The sequence below is a fragment of the Nestor notabilis genome, unplaced genomic scaffold (assembly GCF_000696875.1).
Source record: "Nestor notabilis isolate BGI_N333 unplaced genomic scaffold, ASM69687v1 scaffold21445, whole genome shotgun sequence".
Classification (NCBI taxonomy): Eukaryota; Metazoa; Chordata; class Aves; order Psittaciformes; family Psittacidae; genus Nestor; species Nestor notabilis.
In genome coordinates, this window is record NW_009929277.1 from 2,090 (window position 1) to 17,909 (window position 15,820).

Here is a 15,820-nt window from a genome sequence, read left to right on the forward strand (position 1 = left end):
CCTGCAGCCCATGGAGGTCCATGTGGAGCAGATATTCCCCTGCAGCCCATGGAGGTCCATGTGGAGCAGATATCCCCCTGCACCCCATGGAGGACCCTGTACTGGAGCAGGGGGATGCCTGAAGGAGGTTGTGATCTGTGGGAAGCCTGTGCTGGAGCAGCTCCTGGCAGACCTGCGGCCCCATGGAGAGAGAAGCCTGTGCTGGATCAGGTTTGCTGCAGGACTTGTGACCCCATGGGGGACCCAGCCTGGAGCAGCCTGTTTCCGAAGGATGCACCCCATGGAAGGCACCCACACTGGAGCAGCCTCTTCCTGAAGGATACACCCTATGGAAGGGACCCATGCTGGAGCAGCCTGTTCCTGAAGGATGCACCTCATGAAAGGGACCCACACTGGAGTGTGAGGAGTCCTTCCCTGAGGTGGAAGGAGTGGCAGAAACAATGTGACCACAACCCCCATTCCACATCCCCCTGTGCTGCTGGGGATGAGGAGGTAGAGCAAATCAGGAGTAAAGCTGAGCCCGGGAAGACGAGAGGGATGGTGGGAAGGTGTTTTTTGGATTTGGGTTTATTTCTCGTTACCTGCCTCTGATTTGACTGGTAATAAATGAAACTGGTTTCCCCAAGTGGAGTCTGTTTTGCCCATGCTGGTAACTGGTGAGCGATCTCCCTGTCGTTACCACAACCCATGAGCCTTTTGTTATGTTTTATCTCCCCTGTCCATCTGAGGAGGGCAGTGAGAGGGTGTCTTTGGTGGGCAGCTGGTGTCTAGCCAGGGTCAACGCAGTATAGTCACATTTTAGGATAGACAAATCTGGTCTCTTCTCAGTTCCCCTTGGGAAGCCTGTTGTACTTTGTTCTGTTTGTACTGCTGTTCTCTCCTGGTGCTGCTCAGCTTCTTGGTTAGTATTTGCGTGGTACTTTGATTCTACAAAGAGAAACAAAGCTTCCAGAGCTAAGCTAGATCAGGGAGAACGATCATGCCCCAGTAGGTTAGGGGTAACCTCAAGAAGGCAGCTGGAACTTTTAGTGTGCTTGAGAGTAAAACCAGTAGCTGCTTTTCCCCGCTAGTGTTTCTGAGCTAGCCTGCCCGTGTGCTGTCAGCAATGGTGGGAAACTCCTCTCAGAGCTTTTGGAATGTGCCAGAAGAAGAATGGCTACAGTAGAAGCAGTACATAGAACTGCTCGTTTCACATCTCAGTTTGATAATGTCTTTCACAAACTGTTTTATATGGGAACCGTATAGTCACAGGGAAGGCATTCAAAAAAAGATGAAGAAAGGGACAAAATGTTCGAGTTTTCTCACTGATTTGGAAAAAGGGAAGAGGAAGGGAGGGAGAAGGCAATATATCTGTAGCCAGCAGAAAATCATTTAGGGTTATAAAGACAAGAAATGGGACAATGATTAAGCTAGAGTACTGGTCATGTGGTGGATATGCTCATCAGTGCTGATAAACTGAAGTAACACACGTTGTGCAGAGTAGCTTGAGCTGCTTGTTTGCTTTATGTGCGTTTCTTCATTCATTCATAAAGCAAGACAAAGGCTGGGCAGTTCTGTGGTCTGTGAGGATCATTGAGCTCTCTGTAGCAGTATGGGTGAAGACGAGACGGCAAATATATTGTAACACTTATATTAATCAGTGACGAGACTCTGAGTATGTATTTGGTAATGGCTGCTCTGTCTCAAAAGCAAGTATCAGAGCAAGTGTTTGGTGAAGAAATTATTTGAATACAGAAAATCTTAGAGGAGGAAAACTTGAAAAAAATTTTTCAGGAGATAAGCAGAATCTGAGGAAAAGAATAGGGAAGATAGTTTCTTCTTACCTTCCCTCATAATACAGGAGCTTGCAGAGAAATTTGGCATTTAGGTGTATAACCTAAGTGACCTCAGGTTCAAGGATGATACTTGACTACTTTGGTTTTTCATTTTCTTATCTTAAAGGGCAACATCCACAGATAAATGTTCCTGAAGAACAAGCAGACAAGTTGCTCCTTGCAAGCTGGGGTCTTCCCAGAGCAGTTCTGGAGAAATACCACAGCCTGGGAGTTGTACAGATGTTTGAATGGCAGGCAGAATGCCTAATGCTCGGACACGTTCTGGAAGGGAAGAACCTAGTTTACTCAGGTATGCAAGCATCTGACAAATCCAGTCCCCACTAACGTTCCCAGGGCCCTTTACAAGAATATTGGTGCTGAAGGGTTCTGATCTGGCAGATAAAAAGGTCAAGATCCTGTTTATTCTGGAGAGACCCCATTGCGACCTCTTCCATTGCTGTACCTCAGACCTGGCTTAATGGACTCCTTTCCCGATGTGAGGAGAGACGTTTCCCCCCACTTTCTCTGTTAATGTGCCTTTAGAAACTGAAAATTAGGAGTCAGTTAATGACAACTCTCTTAAAAAAAAATGCACTGCAGACTCTGCAAGCCAGGAACTGATGATAACAGCAATGCTCGATAGGAATACTGTGGAAAACCTTTTTTGCTATCTCATTTTTTCAGTCTCTTTACCCTTTCTCCTCACCTGCTCTACTGGGTGGGAGGGAGGTGTACAAAAGGAGGAGTAGGGCTAATGGACCAGGAATCTGTGGGAAGCGGCAAATTCACTATCTGCTCTTCATGCAGCACTAGGAGGATGAAGAACTTAGAAGGGGAGTGGGTGATTTTCTTAGGCTTGGAGTTGAGTTTTATTTACTCGGTTCCAGAAGACTTTGGGCCTGATTGCTGGGTAATTGCTGTCCCCTGCTATGTGGCATCTCCTCAGTTTTCTGTAGATGATGGATGGCAAGCAGCAATGCTCACCAAGCAAGAGGGGTTAATACATGGGTAAGTCAGTAAGGCTGTGACTGATCTCTTCTGTCTTTTCATTATGTTCTGTCTGTTCATTATGTTTTCCCTTGCTTATCTCTGAGCTGCTGTTGCTTCTGGAGCAGAGCTAAGAGCACAAGCATTGGCAGCATGGTGGAAGAGGCTAGAAGAGAAATACTTTGCAGTCTTCTGGGGCTAACTGCAAATGTGGTTGTGGCAGTGGGAGAGGGGCATCAGTTGAGGAGTCCTGCCCAAGTTCTTCAGTAACTGCTTTCTCTGCTAACTTTATAAAGCTTCTTCCTTGAATTTGAATTATCTATTTCTTTTTAATTCCAGCTCCTACCAGTGCAGGAAAGACTCTTGTTGCAGAATTGCTTATTTTGAAGCGAGTCCTGGAGACTCGGAAGAAAGCTCTTCTCATCCTTCCCTTTGTCTCTGTGGCCAAGGAGAAAAAATGTTACCTACAGGTAAGTAGCATTCCAAGAGGGTAGACTTACAGGTTGTAGCTGTCGGGTCACGTTTTTTAAGCAGTTAGAAGTTTTATGCATGGATTTGAGGAAAAAATAATGTCACACAGTTGTTTCAGAAAGGACTTGTAGGTAATTTAAAATATGCTCATTGTAAGTTGGAGATAAAAACCCAGCAGTTTTAGCCAAAAGAGGGAGACTTGGAAAAATTTTAAGGAGTTGATTAAAACATTTTATTTCAGCTTTGACTTCTAAAGCATTGTTACTTGCATTTATCATAGAATCATAGAATAGTTGGGGTTGGGAAGGACCTTAAGATCATCCAGTTCCAACCCCCTGCCATGGGCAGGGACATCTCGCACTAGACCGTGTCACCCAAGGCTCTGTCCAACCTGGCCTTGAACACTGCCAGGGATGGAGCATTCAAAACATCTGTGGGCAACTTGTGCTGGTGCTTCACCATCCTCACAGTAAAGAGCTTCTTCCTTATATATAACCTGAACTTCCCCTGTTTCAGTTTGAACCCATCTCCCCTTGTCCTATCACTACAGTCCCTGAAGAAGAGTCCCTCTCCAGCACCCCTGTAGCCCCCTTCAGACACTGGAAGCTGCTCTGAGGTCTCCATGCAGCTTCTCTTGCCCAGGCTGAACAGCCCCAACTTTCTCAGCCTGTCTTCATATGGGAGGTGCTCCAGCCCCTGATCATACTCGTGGGCTCCTCTGGACTTGCTCCAACAGCTCCATGTCCTTCTTATGTTGGTGACACCAGAACTGCACACAATGCTGCAAGTGGGGTCTCACCAGGGCAGAGCAGAGGGGCAGGATCACCTCCTTCCACCTGCTGCTCATGCTGCTTTTGATGCAGCCCAGCACATGGCGGGTTTCTGGGCTTGAGCACGCACTGAAGTGGCTCATGTTAAGCTTCTCATCAACCAACACCCCCAAATCCTTCTCCTCAGGGCAGATTTATTCACAGGTTTTTATAATACACAAACTTTAAAGGATTTTGCTAATTAGATATTTCATCTGAAAAAACTACAAAGAGGAGGTGTCAATGTTATCTGAATGAATAAAAGGATATTTTAGCTTTCCTTAGGGTGTTCCACCAGAATTTGGTGCTTTTAATTTCACTCTGACTTCACTACAACTTTGTTCTGAGAGAATGTGGTGGTCTTGGCTTCCCCACCCCAGCTATTTGAAAACAAAATTACAGTGGGACCAGTCTTTTTTAAACAACAAAAAATACTTTTTCTTGTAAGATTTTCTTTGCAAGCATGAGCTAACATGTCAAAGTAGCAACAATTACTGAAGATAAATCCAAAACCAGCAGGCATTTTGATCAGTTTCTGGCAGTTGTGAATGCTCCAACCCTGGAGGTGTTCAAGGCCAGGCTGGACAGAGCCCTGGGCAACATAGTTTAGTGTGTGGTGTCTCTGCTCATGGCAGGGAGGTTGGAACTAGATGATCTTAAGGTCCTTTCCAACCCTAACTATTCTATGATTCTATGATTTAAGACATTTTGGGTGTTAATAAAACTGGGATGGTACCTTAACCTTGCAAATTGCTAGGAAATACTACAAACCGAGTACAAAAGCTACTTTGTAGTGATTGATAATGGAGACATGCTTTTCCTTTAATCTTGTAAAGCTGGAGGATTTTCAATGCTGTGTTCTGCTACTCCTGGCCTAAGGTTTAGCTGTAGCTCATGTACTTGAAATCATATGGTATCCTACCCATCTAGTTCAAACCTCTGTACCTTTTGTTAATGCAGTGTGTAATATGCCAAAGCATTGGCACTGCAGCACTAAGCTGTGGAAGAAAAAAAGTTTCCTAACTTTCAGTGGGAGATGTGACATCTTTGTATTTGGGCTACCACATTTGGCTTTTGCCCAGGATTTCTCAGGAGCAAGGCTCCATTGTACGTAACCCACTGTTAACTATAAACTGCTATACTTGTGTTCTGTAACCTTTTGAATGGTAAATATTTAATACAAAACAGTCATCCTCATCCCTTACTCAGCTGCATACACTTTATCCTGCAATGTGTGGTTTTGGAAATAAAGATGACAGTGGGGAAAAAAAAAGATATAGCAGTAAATGGCTGAGCTGTGGCTTTAATCTCATTATTTGGCATTGCAAGTACGAGAAATCGTGGTTGTAGGTTGCAGGCTTTTATGTGGTTCCAGCAGGCATTGGTCAGATTCAGAGTTGTAATCTTGGTGTGACATCTGTATCCTTGGAAAACAGGCGCTGTTTCAGGATGTGGATGTGAGAGTTGAAGGCTACATGGGAAGCATGTCTCCTGCTGGATGTTTCTCTGCCCTGGATGTTGCTGTCTGCACCGTTGAGAAAGCCAATGGTCTAATCAATAGATTAATAGAAGAAAACAAAATGGACTCACTGGGTAAAATACTAAGGCTTGACTGTTGCGGGGATGAGGTTTATTACATAGTCTGAGTACATGCGAAGTCATGGGATATTTTGTGATTGCTCAGTTCTGTATGTAACAGACATGCAAGATAAGAAACTTGAGCATTTTTTTCCTCCAGAGCACCTCTAATTTGGATTTAGGAAGACAATCGGGACTATTCTTTGTAGCTTGGTGGCTGGGGTGCGTAGGTAGAAGCTGCAGGTCTTGGTCTTGGTTTCTCTGACATGGATGACAATCCATGGACAGTGATTAGCTGCAGTAAGCAGTGATTCCCATAGCTAGAAAATGTCTTCTAAGTTCAAGAATGTATGTATGTTTGTTTTGGACAGAGATTGTTGCATCCATGGTTTGTCTTCAGTTAGCTTGAGGAAGAGGAGGAATTGTGTTTGGTGCACATCTGGGTCCAGATTAGTGGAATGAACACATAAAGCTCCTCTGGGTAGGCACAGTGACTAAGGAGGGCTGTGCATTTGGAGAGAGATGTGTTTTCCTAGTCCAGTCAGAAATTTGTTAGCTTTGTTTCCCTGCTCAGTAGAGCTATACCCAGTTATATTTTATACAGTAATCCCTCCCAGCTTCATTTTGGCCTGAAACATAGCTGGTTGCTATTTTAAGACCATAAAAATTGGAAAACTAGATGAGTATTAAACTGCTCTGTGACCTCCACTTATGAAACTGCTGTTCCGTGGGCATCTGGTGTCAGAGTATTCTGGAGCATTATATGCCAGAAGAGTTTATTAAATACAAGGGAGAATAAGGGAAATAAAGCCTTGCAATTTTTTTCAGAGTGTGAGATCATGAGATAACTCATTCACACCTGCATCTATAGGGGCTGAATCACCATGAATGCTTTAGACTGCCAGTGGGCTGGAAGATGAGTGGGTGATCATGGTTGTGCAGCATTTTAAGCTCATTCAAATTAAGGCTCCTGCAGTCCAGCCTGCTTCTTGAAGGTATATCTTCATCCCTTCCCTTGCAAGAGAAGGTGATCGTGCAGTTAGTTATTTCAATATACGACTATTCAGTTTAGGGGTTTTTAGTTTTGTTTTAAATAAGTTTAGTTTGATCCTAGGTCACCACACTGTACAAGCTGTACTGCCAGCAGAAGGCAGAGAGTGGGGTCGTGATGTCTATGTTTGTGTTGGCTTGGAAGCATGCTCAGTATACTAAAATGTATTATTTAATGATAACATCTTTCAGAAGCTAGAGATATGCCAGATCCCTCTGGTTGTTACCTTTATTCCATCCCTCCATTTTGTTGTGCTCTCTAAGGTGAATGTACCTGAGAAGAGTCGTAAGTATAACCAACAAAGTGATTACAAGATTTGTGTTTTAATACGTGTCCTCAACAGTGATACCTCCATAAAACATGTTGGTTTTTCTTTCACCATTTGAAAACACCTCTGTTGGCAACCCTTCGTTTCCCTTGTGCTCCAATATAACTGTATAACTGAAAGAAGGGTAAAAATATTGTGGGTTCTTTTTCTTTATGTGCTTATTTTAAATGAATTTTTAGATTAAATTTGGGGTTTAAAATTTATCAAGTTCTCGCCCTAAAGATGAGGTTTTATTTGGAGATAAATTTTTTTGAAAGTTGCAAAATACAGGCATGAATTTAAAATGCCAGTTTAACTGTCACCTAAAGGAAGGCAGCATGTCTGAAACTGCAAGATTGTACCTTGTCTTCTAATTCTAAATTTAGACCAGTTTATAACGAGGGTGTTTTATCTTTTGAGATGAGTTACTGGGAGATGACTGCAGTTCTGGCTGGATTCCATCTCAAGCTTGAGCTGTTCCTTTTGTTGATGTCAACCCCATGCTGATAGCTCATATTGTCTTTGGAAATCGTCGAGAGAAACTCAAATCCTGTGCCTGGCAGAGCTCTCTTTGCTGTATGAAGCAGTTAAAAGCAATTTTGTGTTGCGAATTATAAGAACGTGTGTCAGTTTTGAACATTCAGGTACACAAAAGATGCTGTTCCTCTTGTTCAGCCTCTTGACACTGATGCTAAAGAAATCTTTAGGAAAGTGGTTAGAGAAGAATCCGCTGCCTTCTCAGCGTGTCAGCGGGGAATGGGTTTTGTGATGTGCTGTTGTGATACTTAACTTGTTTATTTTCTTAATTTAAACTTGAAAATTAAAAATTACTGGCTTAATTGCAGTAAAAAAAGGGAATAATCAAATCCTCCCTGCCTGCTATTCAGAACCTTTTCGTTTAAGGCAGGATGTGCACCGGAAGCAGCCTTTTTAGTTATGCTACAGTTAACATGTTGGATAGTTCTCAGGTGCTTTTTTGTAGGTGTTTTTCAGCAGTCTTCTAGAGACTTATTTGCAGACAGAAACAGGAGACCAAGGCCACATTCTCAGTAGCAATGCAGTGTGATTCAATTCTGGCCCCACTTGCACTCCTGAGCTTGCTGTTGAGTAGAAGATGCCATTGCATGATGGGACCTGAAGTCCTCCTTGGCTGCAATTCCATTTCCAGATGAGGATCCGCTTTGTGGAAAACTCTGTTTGCCTGATGGCTGCTGCTGTGTTATCCCAGCGGGTGTGCTCTGAGCACAGACTAACCAGAGGAGAGCACTGTGCCTCTGTGCCAGGCAGGTCTCACCAGCTTGCAGGCTGTCAGGGTAATGCAGCACACAGGTCTAGCATGGGCTTGACTATGTTTTCCAGCTGTGTAGCAGCAGAAGGTACACAAGTGGCCAAAGCATTCTCTGTGTTTTGACCTGTAGGTACCACTAGCGTTCTGTGCTTCTTTTCAGGAAGCTGAAAATGTGCTGCTTGGCACAAAGACTGGAATGGTAACTTGCAAGCACTTCCACTTTGGTAGATACCTGATTACACTGTCCTGCCTCAGCTGCTGGGAGTGTTCAGATGACTGTTTTATGGTGAAGCAGGAAGAAGCTTTTTCTGGTAGCTGAATAAATATGTATTTGGTGACCAACAAATTACCATTTTTTACAAGTGAGCACAGAACAGAGGAAGTACAGGAAGACAGGAGCTGGATGGGTGGGAGTTTGTACAAGAGGCTGATGAAGCATTGCAGCACTCTTTTCTAACTTAAGTGCTTTGAAAGAGAAGGGGGGAGAAAATAGATGAGGAGAGAAGGAACATATGTAGGAAGGAGAGAAAAAAAATGAGCAGGAAAAAAAGCATTGAAACAGATAATAAAAGGTCACATTTGCCCTTAAGCTCCTGCTAATGTAGCTGTACTGGGAAGATATTACATATCTGCACCAAGGAGGGACAAAAACTCTCCAGCAGCAGAACTAATGAAGCCTGGTGTCTTCTATGCTCTGCTTTCTTTTGTTCAACCTTCCTTCAGCCTCTTCTATGGCCCTGTGACCCTGTAGGCTGGCCAGAAAGGGTACATGCTGCTGCTAGTTGGGATGTGGGCAGGAGGTAGCTGTGTTGTAGTGGCTTTATGTTTTCTCCTCAGGGGAGATCCTAGTTTGCTCTGTTTTCTTCTTCTGAGAGTCAGAAAGCTTTTTAGACATTATTCTTTTCAAGAGTTCTGCATTTCTCACACATTCGATGGAGGTGGCTAATAGATTAAAAAGGAATTTGCAGGAGGTAGGATGACAACAGAACAGTTGTATCAAGATTTTTCTCAATAGGAAGGCAAAGTTAAATAGTAGAGCTCATTCAGGTTTGGTTAGTGAAAAAAGGTATAATAGGAAGCAGGGTATGCCAGTGTAATTACATCTGCTTGAGGGGGTTTATCTAACGTTACTGGATTAGTAAGGAATGATGTTTTTACTAAGGCAGTGATGTCAGCAAAGCTTTTGACTAGCTCGGGCTCCTTTCTGGATACTCTGAAGCCTGGGGGTTTTTGCTTGCAAAGAGGTTCCAGTATAGAGGCTGCAGTACTGTTTTGCATGGTGGCCAGACTAATAACTCAACTTGTTCATGTTTATTTTTGTAAACATGAACAAACATTTTTGTAAGAGCTGGTTGTGTGTGTGTGAGGTTTTTTGGGGAGTGAAATGCCATGATGTTGGTCATGATTTGCCTCTCTCAGAAGAATCAGTGACAGAAGGAAGTAGTGTTGGTAAGCACAGCTGCATTTGTGGATATAAACTTCAGTTCCTCATAGAATCATAGAATAGTTAGGGTTGGAAAGGACCTTAAGATCATCTAGTTCCAACCCCCCTGCCATGAGCAGGGACACCACACACTAAACTATGTTGCCCAAGGCTCTGTCCAGCCTGGCCTTAAACGCCTCCAGGGTTGCAGCATTCACAACTTCCTTGGGCAACCTATTCCAGTGCCTCACCACCCTCACTGTGAAGAACTTCTTCCTTATATCTAACCTAAAGTTCCCCTGTTTAAGTTTAAACCCATTACCCCTTGTCCTACCACTAGAGTCCCTAATGAAGAGTCCCTCCCCATGTGGAATCTGGAAGGGAGAGGCTATCTGTTCTTAGTTTGTCAGTTTGTCACAACCTGAGTGCTTCTCTTTATCAGGAGTGGTGGTTGTGGACGAGTTGCACATGCTGGGAGACTCTCATCGAGGATATCTGCTGGAACTCCTCCTGACCAAAGTTAGATATGTTACAGAGAAGGTTGCAAAACGGTGGGTACACCAAGATGTTTGTCTCATAATGCTAAATTATGAGTGGTTCTAAATATTCTGTTCTATGGGTGACAGGAAATTTGGGTTAGCTCCAGGTTTTCTAAGAGTGGTGACCTATTTTGGTTATTAGGGTCTCATCATACCACCTCTCAGGGGCCTGCCATTGTAGCAAAACCTCTTGTCCTCATGGTTTTCAATTTGTGTGCTGCCATGGGATTTATTCTCTCAGGAAAAGAAATAAGGCTGAAGCTTTCATTTACTTTTTTTAGCCTATTTATGTAAAAAAAAAAACCCCAAACCCAAGCCTGGATTTCTGTTAATGTTTTTGCCAGTGGACTTGCTCTACTTCATCTCTGTGTTTCATGGAATGAGGTATTTATACTGCTGAAATTGTCAGGTATTGTGGAAAAGTGAGCATGCTGTTAACTTGTCAGTGGTGAATTGATCAGAAGACTTGAGAGGATGTGCCAGTAGTCTGCTCAGGTAGCACTGCTCAGGATGATCTGTAGTATCATATGGTATCATAGTGCTTGCGTTGTTTCTTGCCTTTGACACAACTGACTGGCTACTGGAGGACAGATTTGGTGTTTCAGAAGAGCTTTAGACGCTTGTAAGAATTCAGGATCTAGTTTCCCAGCAGTGGCTCCTGTAGTGCTCAAATACCAACAAAGGCACCTGGAGGAGATGGTGCATCTTTAATGGTGGTGCTGAGAGAAAGTCAAAATCAACTGTTTCCTTAGCACCAAAAGCCAGATTTTGCCAGTTTTCTCTGTCACTTCCTGTCTTGAGTAGTACCAGTGCTTGGCTAAGCACAGACTACCTATTTAGTGCTGGGGGAACTGCCATTTCTGCACTGGCTCTCCAGCAGACATGTTAGCCAGTATTTCCTATCCTGATTTCCAGGATCCAGCAATGTTCTGGGTTTAATCACCTCTGACTTTTTCTCATATTGTGCCCATACATCCTGGAATCCAGTACACTTCAGAGCAGTGTTGAGTGGCTGCCACTCCTTTTACCTTGGCTTATGCAGCTGTAGCACAGGTGAAGTCCACTCTCTGCTTTCATCCCTTGCATTGAAAAAGCAGGAAGGAGAAAACATTTGTCAGGGAAAAAGGGATAGATACATCCAGGAATGTTCCTGGGAAGACACAGTACTGCAGCCTTCATCATATAGGCCCAAATACCCAGATTCACCATCTCTTTGTAATGGTAAATTTGACACTGGTTCCCTGTACCACTTACAGACACAAAGGAGGTGGCTGCTAGTTTTGTTTTGGAATCCACTTGAGATTCCTGGAGTTGGAGACCATGTTTTATCTCAAATGTCCTCCCAAGTCTGTGCTGCTTTTTTTCCTTTATCCACATTCTTTAAACACTGTCCAGCCTGACTGATATCAGAGGGACCAGTGCTTTTAAGAGCTTTTTAAGTGGTTAGCTGGACATCCCATGAAGTATAAGGATGTGTCTTCTCACCAAGAGAATGTTCTCTGATGGCCATTGCCAGCATGGGTGCTTTGCTTCTCCTCCATGAGGCTTTTGCAGAGCCAGCAAGAATTTTGCAGCAGATTTTTCTCCTCCCCAGTCAAAGAGTGTGTTGTGGAGCTGTAAGGGGAAAAATCTTCAGCCTGGATGGCAGAGCTATCCTAGCAAATGCTTGGAAGAACTTGGATCACAGAGTCTGCCTCTCCACATCCTCCTTTTTTCTGTCTCATCTGTGACCAGCCCGTTTTACTCTAGCTTCTGGGTAGTCTTTTTTCCTTCATCTTTGCCAGGATTACCTGGATCTTCTAAGAAGGTTCAGATAGTTTTTGAGCTCACAGTGATTTATAAGACCTTTTTATTTTTTGAAGTCTCAATTTGTGGCTCAGTGCAATATAAATGAGGAGTTTTCAAATGTAGGCTTAGGAGCATAAAACCCCCCTATTGTGTGGATGTAAAAGCCTGAATTAAAATATAGATCTGGGCATCTAAATTAAGGGTTTGTGTTTTCAGGTCTGTTAAGAGTCCATTACTTCTCACTGCCTTTAGTGGAAGCTGCTGTTAAGCACTTTGAGAACTGAAGCTGCTTGCTTCTTTGCTGAACTAAGGGCTTTGGTTCCCAACTCCAGGAAGACCTTAGTTGAGTATTATTTGTCCTGAAATTGAAACAAATGGAAGTGCTTTAATTAAGGCATTTAATCTTAGAAAGAACCATTCCTTTATTTCCATGTTTTTGTGAATGGCAAGGAAATAGTTGATTTATTTATTCTTTTCCAGTTTCTCCAAATATACAGTCAGTTTATGGCTGCTGTTACATAAAGAAGCTTCAAGTTTAGATTCAAAGTGATAAAAAGTTGTATTATTTTGTTATCAATGCGTAACCTGACATGTTTGCTAGGAGTAGAGTATGTCTTTTTTCTTTGTCAAGATGTTGAATGGAACAGCTTTGCACTTCAGCTGCTGGAAGGAAGTAGATTGAGTTAGCTTTTCTGAATCCTGTTTTCCAGGACAGGAGCCTATGTTGTCACTAACTTTCATGTTCTTTTAACCACTTCCAGACAGGTGAAGATGACCAGTCCAGATTTTGGTGGGATACAGATAGTAGGCATGAGTGCTACCCTCCCTAACCTGGGACTCCTAGCTTCATGGTTAGATGCAGAGCTATACTGTACAGATTTTCGGCCTGTGCCTCTCAAAGAGTGGGTGAAAATTGGCAGCAACATTTATGACTCCTCCATGAATTTAGTGCGAGAATTCCAGCCCAAGCTTCAACTGAAGGTAACAAACTGAGCAATGGCTTAGAAATAACACCTTTTATACAGCTAATGGCAAGCTGTGAACAGTAGGGGTTTGCATGCACATCTATGTAAGTATCCATACAAGCCTTCCACTTGCACTCTTTGGTCAGCAGCGCTTGTTGCATGCATCTTATTGGGGATGCTTAAACTGCATCTCATGCCTTTAGCTCAGGCATCCTAGTTGATAAGTCTTCCTTAGTTATTGCAGAGGAATGTTTTCCCTTGAAACTCTTCCTAGTTCTTCACCACGGCTGTTAGCCATGACACGGAGGTTGCAGTGTTGTTTTTTTTTTTGTGCAGTGTGGCCTTCGTTCAGAAACAGAGTTATGAAAGCAAGACCTAAAACCTTCAATTTATTCATGGGTAGATCTAGGGCTGTCCTCAACAATATGGTCATACTAGTGCTTGGACTTCCAAAAGCAAGAGAGAAACTAAGATAACAGTGCTCCATCTTCTTTGTTTGCTTCTCTTTATGACTTGAAGTAGAAGATTTCATACTGTGACACAGAAGAATGACAGCATTTACAAGCCTCGTTCAGTGTGGGAGTGCACTGAAAATATTTTGTCTCAATTCAGGCAGATGAAGACCATGTTGTGAGCCTGTGTTATGAGACTGTTTGTGGTGGCCATTCAGTCCTGCTTTTCTGTCCATCCAAGAACTGGTGTGAGAAGCTGGCAGACATCATTGCCAGGGAGTTCTACAGTTTGCAACAGGCTGAGAGTAAGAGAAATGTAGTTGATAGAAGACTGAAGTGTGATGCACAGTACCTTGAATAAAAATTAATTTTAGTAGAAACTATAAAAATATTCTTTATCTCAAGGTTCTGGAAAAAACTCAGCCCTGGCCCCAGTGGTTGTGGACAGAGAAGGGATCGATGAGGTTCTGGAACAGCTAAAGCGTTCTGTCTCAGGCCTGGACTCTGTGCTCCAACGTACTTTGCCATGGGGAGTGGCGTTTCATCATGCAGGTATTCCTGAATCTGTTGGTCTTGATGGTCAAGTATTACAGATTCTTTTTGCTGTAGTTACCAGTAATTTACCAGTTGCTTTCTGAAGACTTCTGTAGCTTGTGAATGAATTAAAATGCTTCAAGAACCTCACAGTTGGAGGTAAGCTTGAAATTCTTTTATCGTGACCTAAGACTTGAATTCAGGCATTGCTATGATAAAACTTCTCTCAGACGTGTTGGGTAACAGCAATTTTTTAAACACAACTTAGATTTTTTTTTTGGTGAAAAATCAGCAGCCCAGGCATTTTCAGCTTGTCCCTAAAGCTGCCAGAGTATTTCAGAGCAGTTTTTCTCAACTTCATACTGAAATAGATGAGTAAATAGAGGCAGCATAACAATGAAAACACAAATAAAAAGAGCATGTGCTGCAAATGCTTCTGGCTAGATCTTTTATTTCTTACTTAAGTCGGTACTAGTGTATGTGACCTGTTGATCCACTGAGAGACTGACTAGGGAAGAGAGAACACTATGGCACTGAATATGTAGTGCAAGTAATTCCAAATGCTTGAGTGTGGATTTCTTTCTCAAGAATAAAATTGGCCTGAAGCCCTAAAGGAGATGTAGAAAGATACATACTAGACCTCTAACCTAGAATGGAAATAATGAAGAAGGATTCCCGGGTTACGATGACAAAAGACTAATTCCTAGTTTCCTACTGTTTGTTACACCCAGTTTGCTTCTTTTTATTTTCTTTCTTTCTCTCTTACTTGCACTGCTTGTAGATATGGAGTAGATAGTTGTTCATCTTGCTATGATGTGTACAAGAACCTTAGATAAGCTAGTTTATAAGTGTTACTGTCAGTTGAATGATAAAAACTTAATGGTGACGTTTTGCTTCACTACAGATTGAAAGAAGTTAACTGAGGTGGTGGTGTGAGTCCTGTTCCTAACACTGAATGGCAAATATTCAGTTTGTTCTTGCCCTTGCTGGCCAGTAATATTATTAGCTCTTCAAAGCAGTCTCACCTTTACTAGGTTCACTAAAAGTCACCTCTCTTCAGGTCTTACTTTTGATGAACGGGACATTATTGAAGGAGCCTTTCGCCAGGGCTTGATCAGAGTCCTAGCAGCAACCTCCACGCTCTCATCTGGAGTGAATTTGCCAGCACGCCGAGTGATTATACGAACTCCTATGTTTGGTGGCAAACTGCTGGACATTCTGACTTACAAGCAGATGGCTGGAAGGGCTGGCAGGAAAGGAGTAGACACAGCGGGTAAGCAGAGGCTTTATTAACATTCTATAAGAACACTGTTAACCTGATTAAATCCAGGGCAGTGCTTTGCAATTAGTTGCTGATCATGATGAATTCCTTTGGTATTCAGTATGATTAAGTTAATCAAGATGAATTTGTTTGGTATTAATGGAGTAAAAATTGTGATTCCCAGGGGATTCTTTTCACTGCATGAGACTTACTTTGGTATTTATATGTCAGTTACTTCCGGAATGGGCTATTTTCTGGTTTGAATACTTGTTAGCTTCTAAGGCTGTGTTGTTCATTTGCCTTAGTTCTGGGATCCATGGTCTGGGATCCATGATCCATGGTCAGTTTACTAAAGCATTTACAGTTTCAGTGAAAATATTTATGGTGAACTCTTATTGCACAGGCCTAAAATCTAAGAAATGCACTTAAAGTCTACAACTAGAATGTGAAAACTTCTTTTGTTGTCTGAAGTTCTGATTTGGGTTTCTTAAATTTCCACTAAACTTAACCATAACCTTTATGGATCTTGAAAGTAGCAATCCAACAGGGAAAG

The 15,820-nt window shown here is 42.7% G+C and overlaps 1 protein-coding gene across 1 annotated transcript in view; it reads left to right on the plus strand.

The window, feature by feature from the left end:
- Positions 1 to 15,820, plus strand: part of POLQ (polymerase (DNA directed), theta) — a 53,313-nt gene that overhangs the window by 751 nt on the left and 36,742 nt on the right. The window contains exons 2-9 of the mRNA XM_010014912.1: positions 1,942 to 2,124; positions 3,141 to 3,271; positions 5,518 to 5,674; positions 10,171 to 10,279; positions 12,817 to 13,036; positions 13,633 to 13,777; positions 13,878 to 14,024; positions 15,067 to 15,279. Of these exons, the coding sequence (XP_010013214.1) occupies positions 1,942 to 2,124; positions 3,141 to 3,271; positions 5,518 to 5,674; positions 10,171 to 10,279; positions 12,817 to 13,036; positions 13,633 to 13,777; positions 13,878 to 14,024; positions 15,067 to 15,279 (1,305 nt within the window). The remainder of the gene's footprint in view (positions 1 to 1,941; positions 2,125 to 3,140; positions 3,272 to 5,517; positions 5,675 to 10,170; positions 10,280 to 12,816; positions 13,037 to 13,632; positions 13,778 to 13,877; positions 14,025 to 15,066; positions 15,280 to 15,820) is intronic.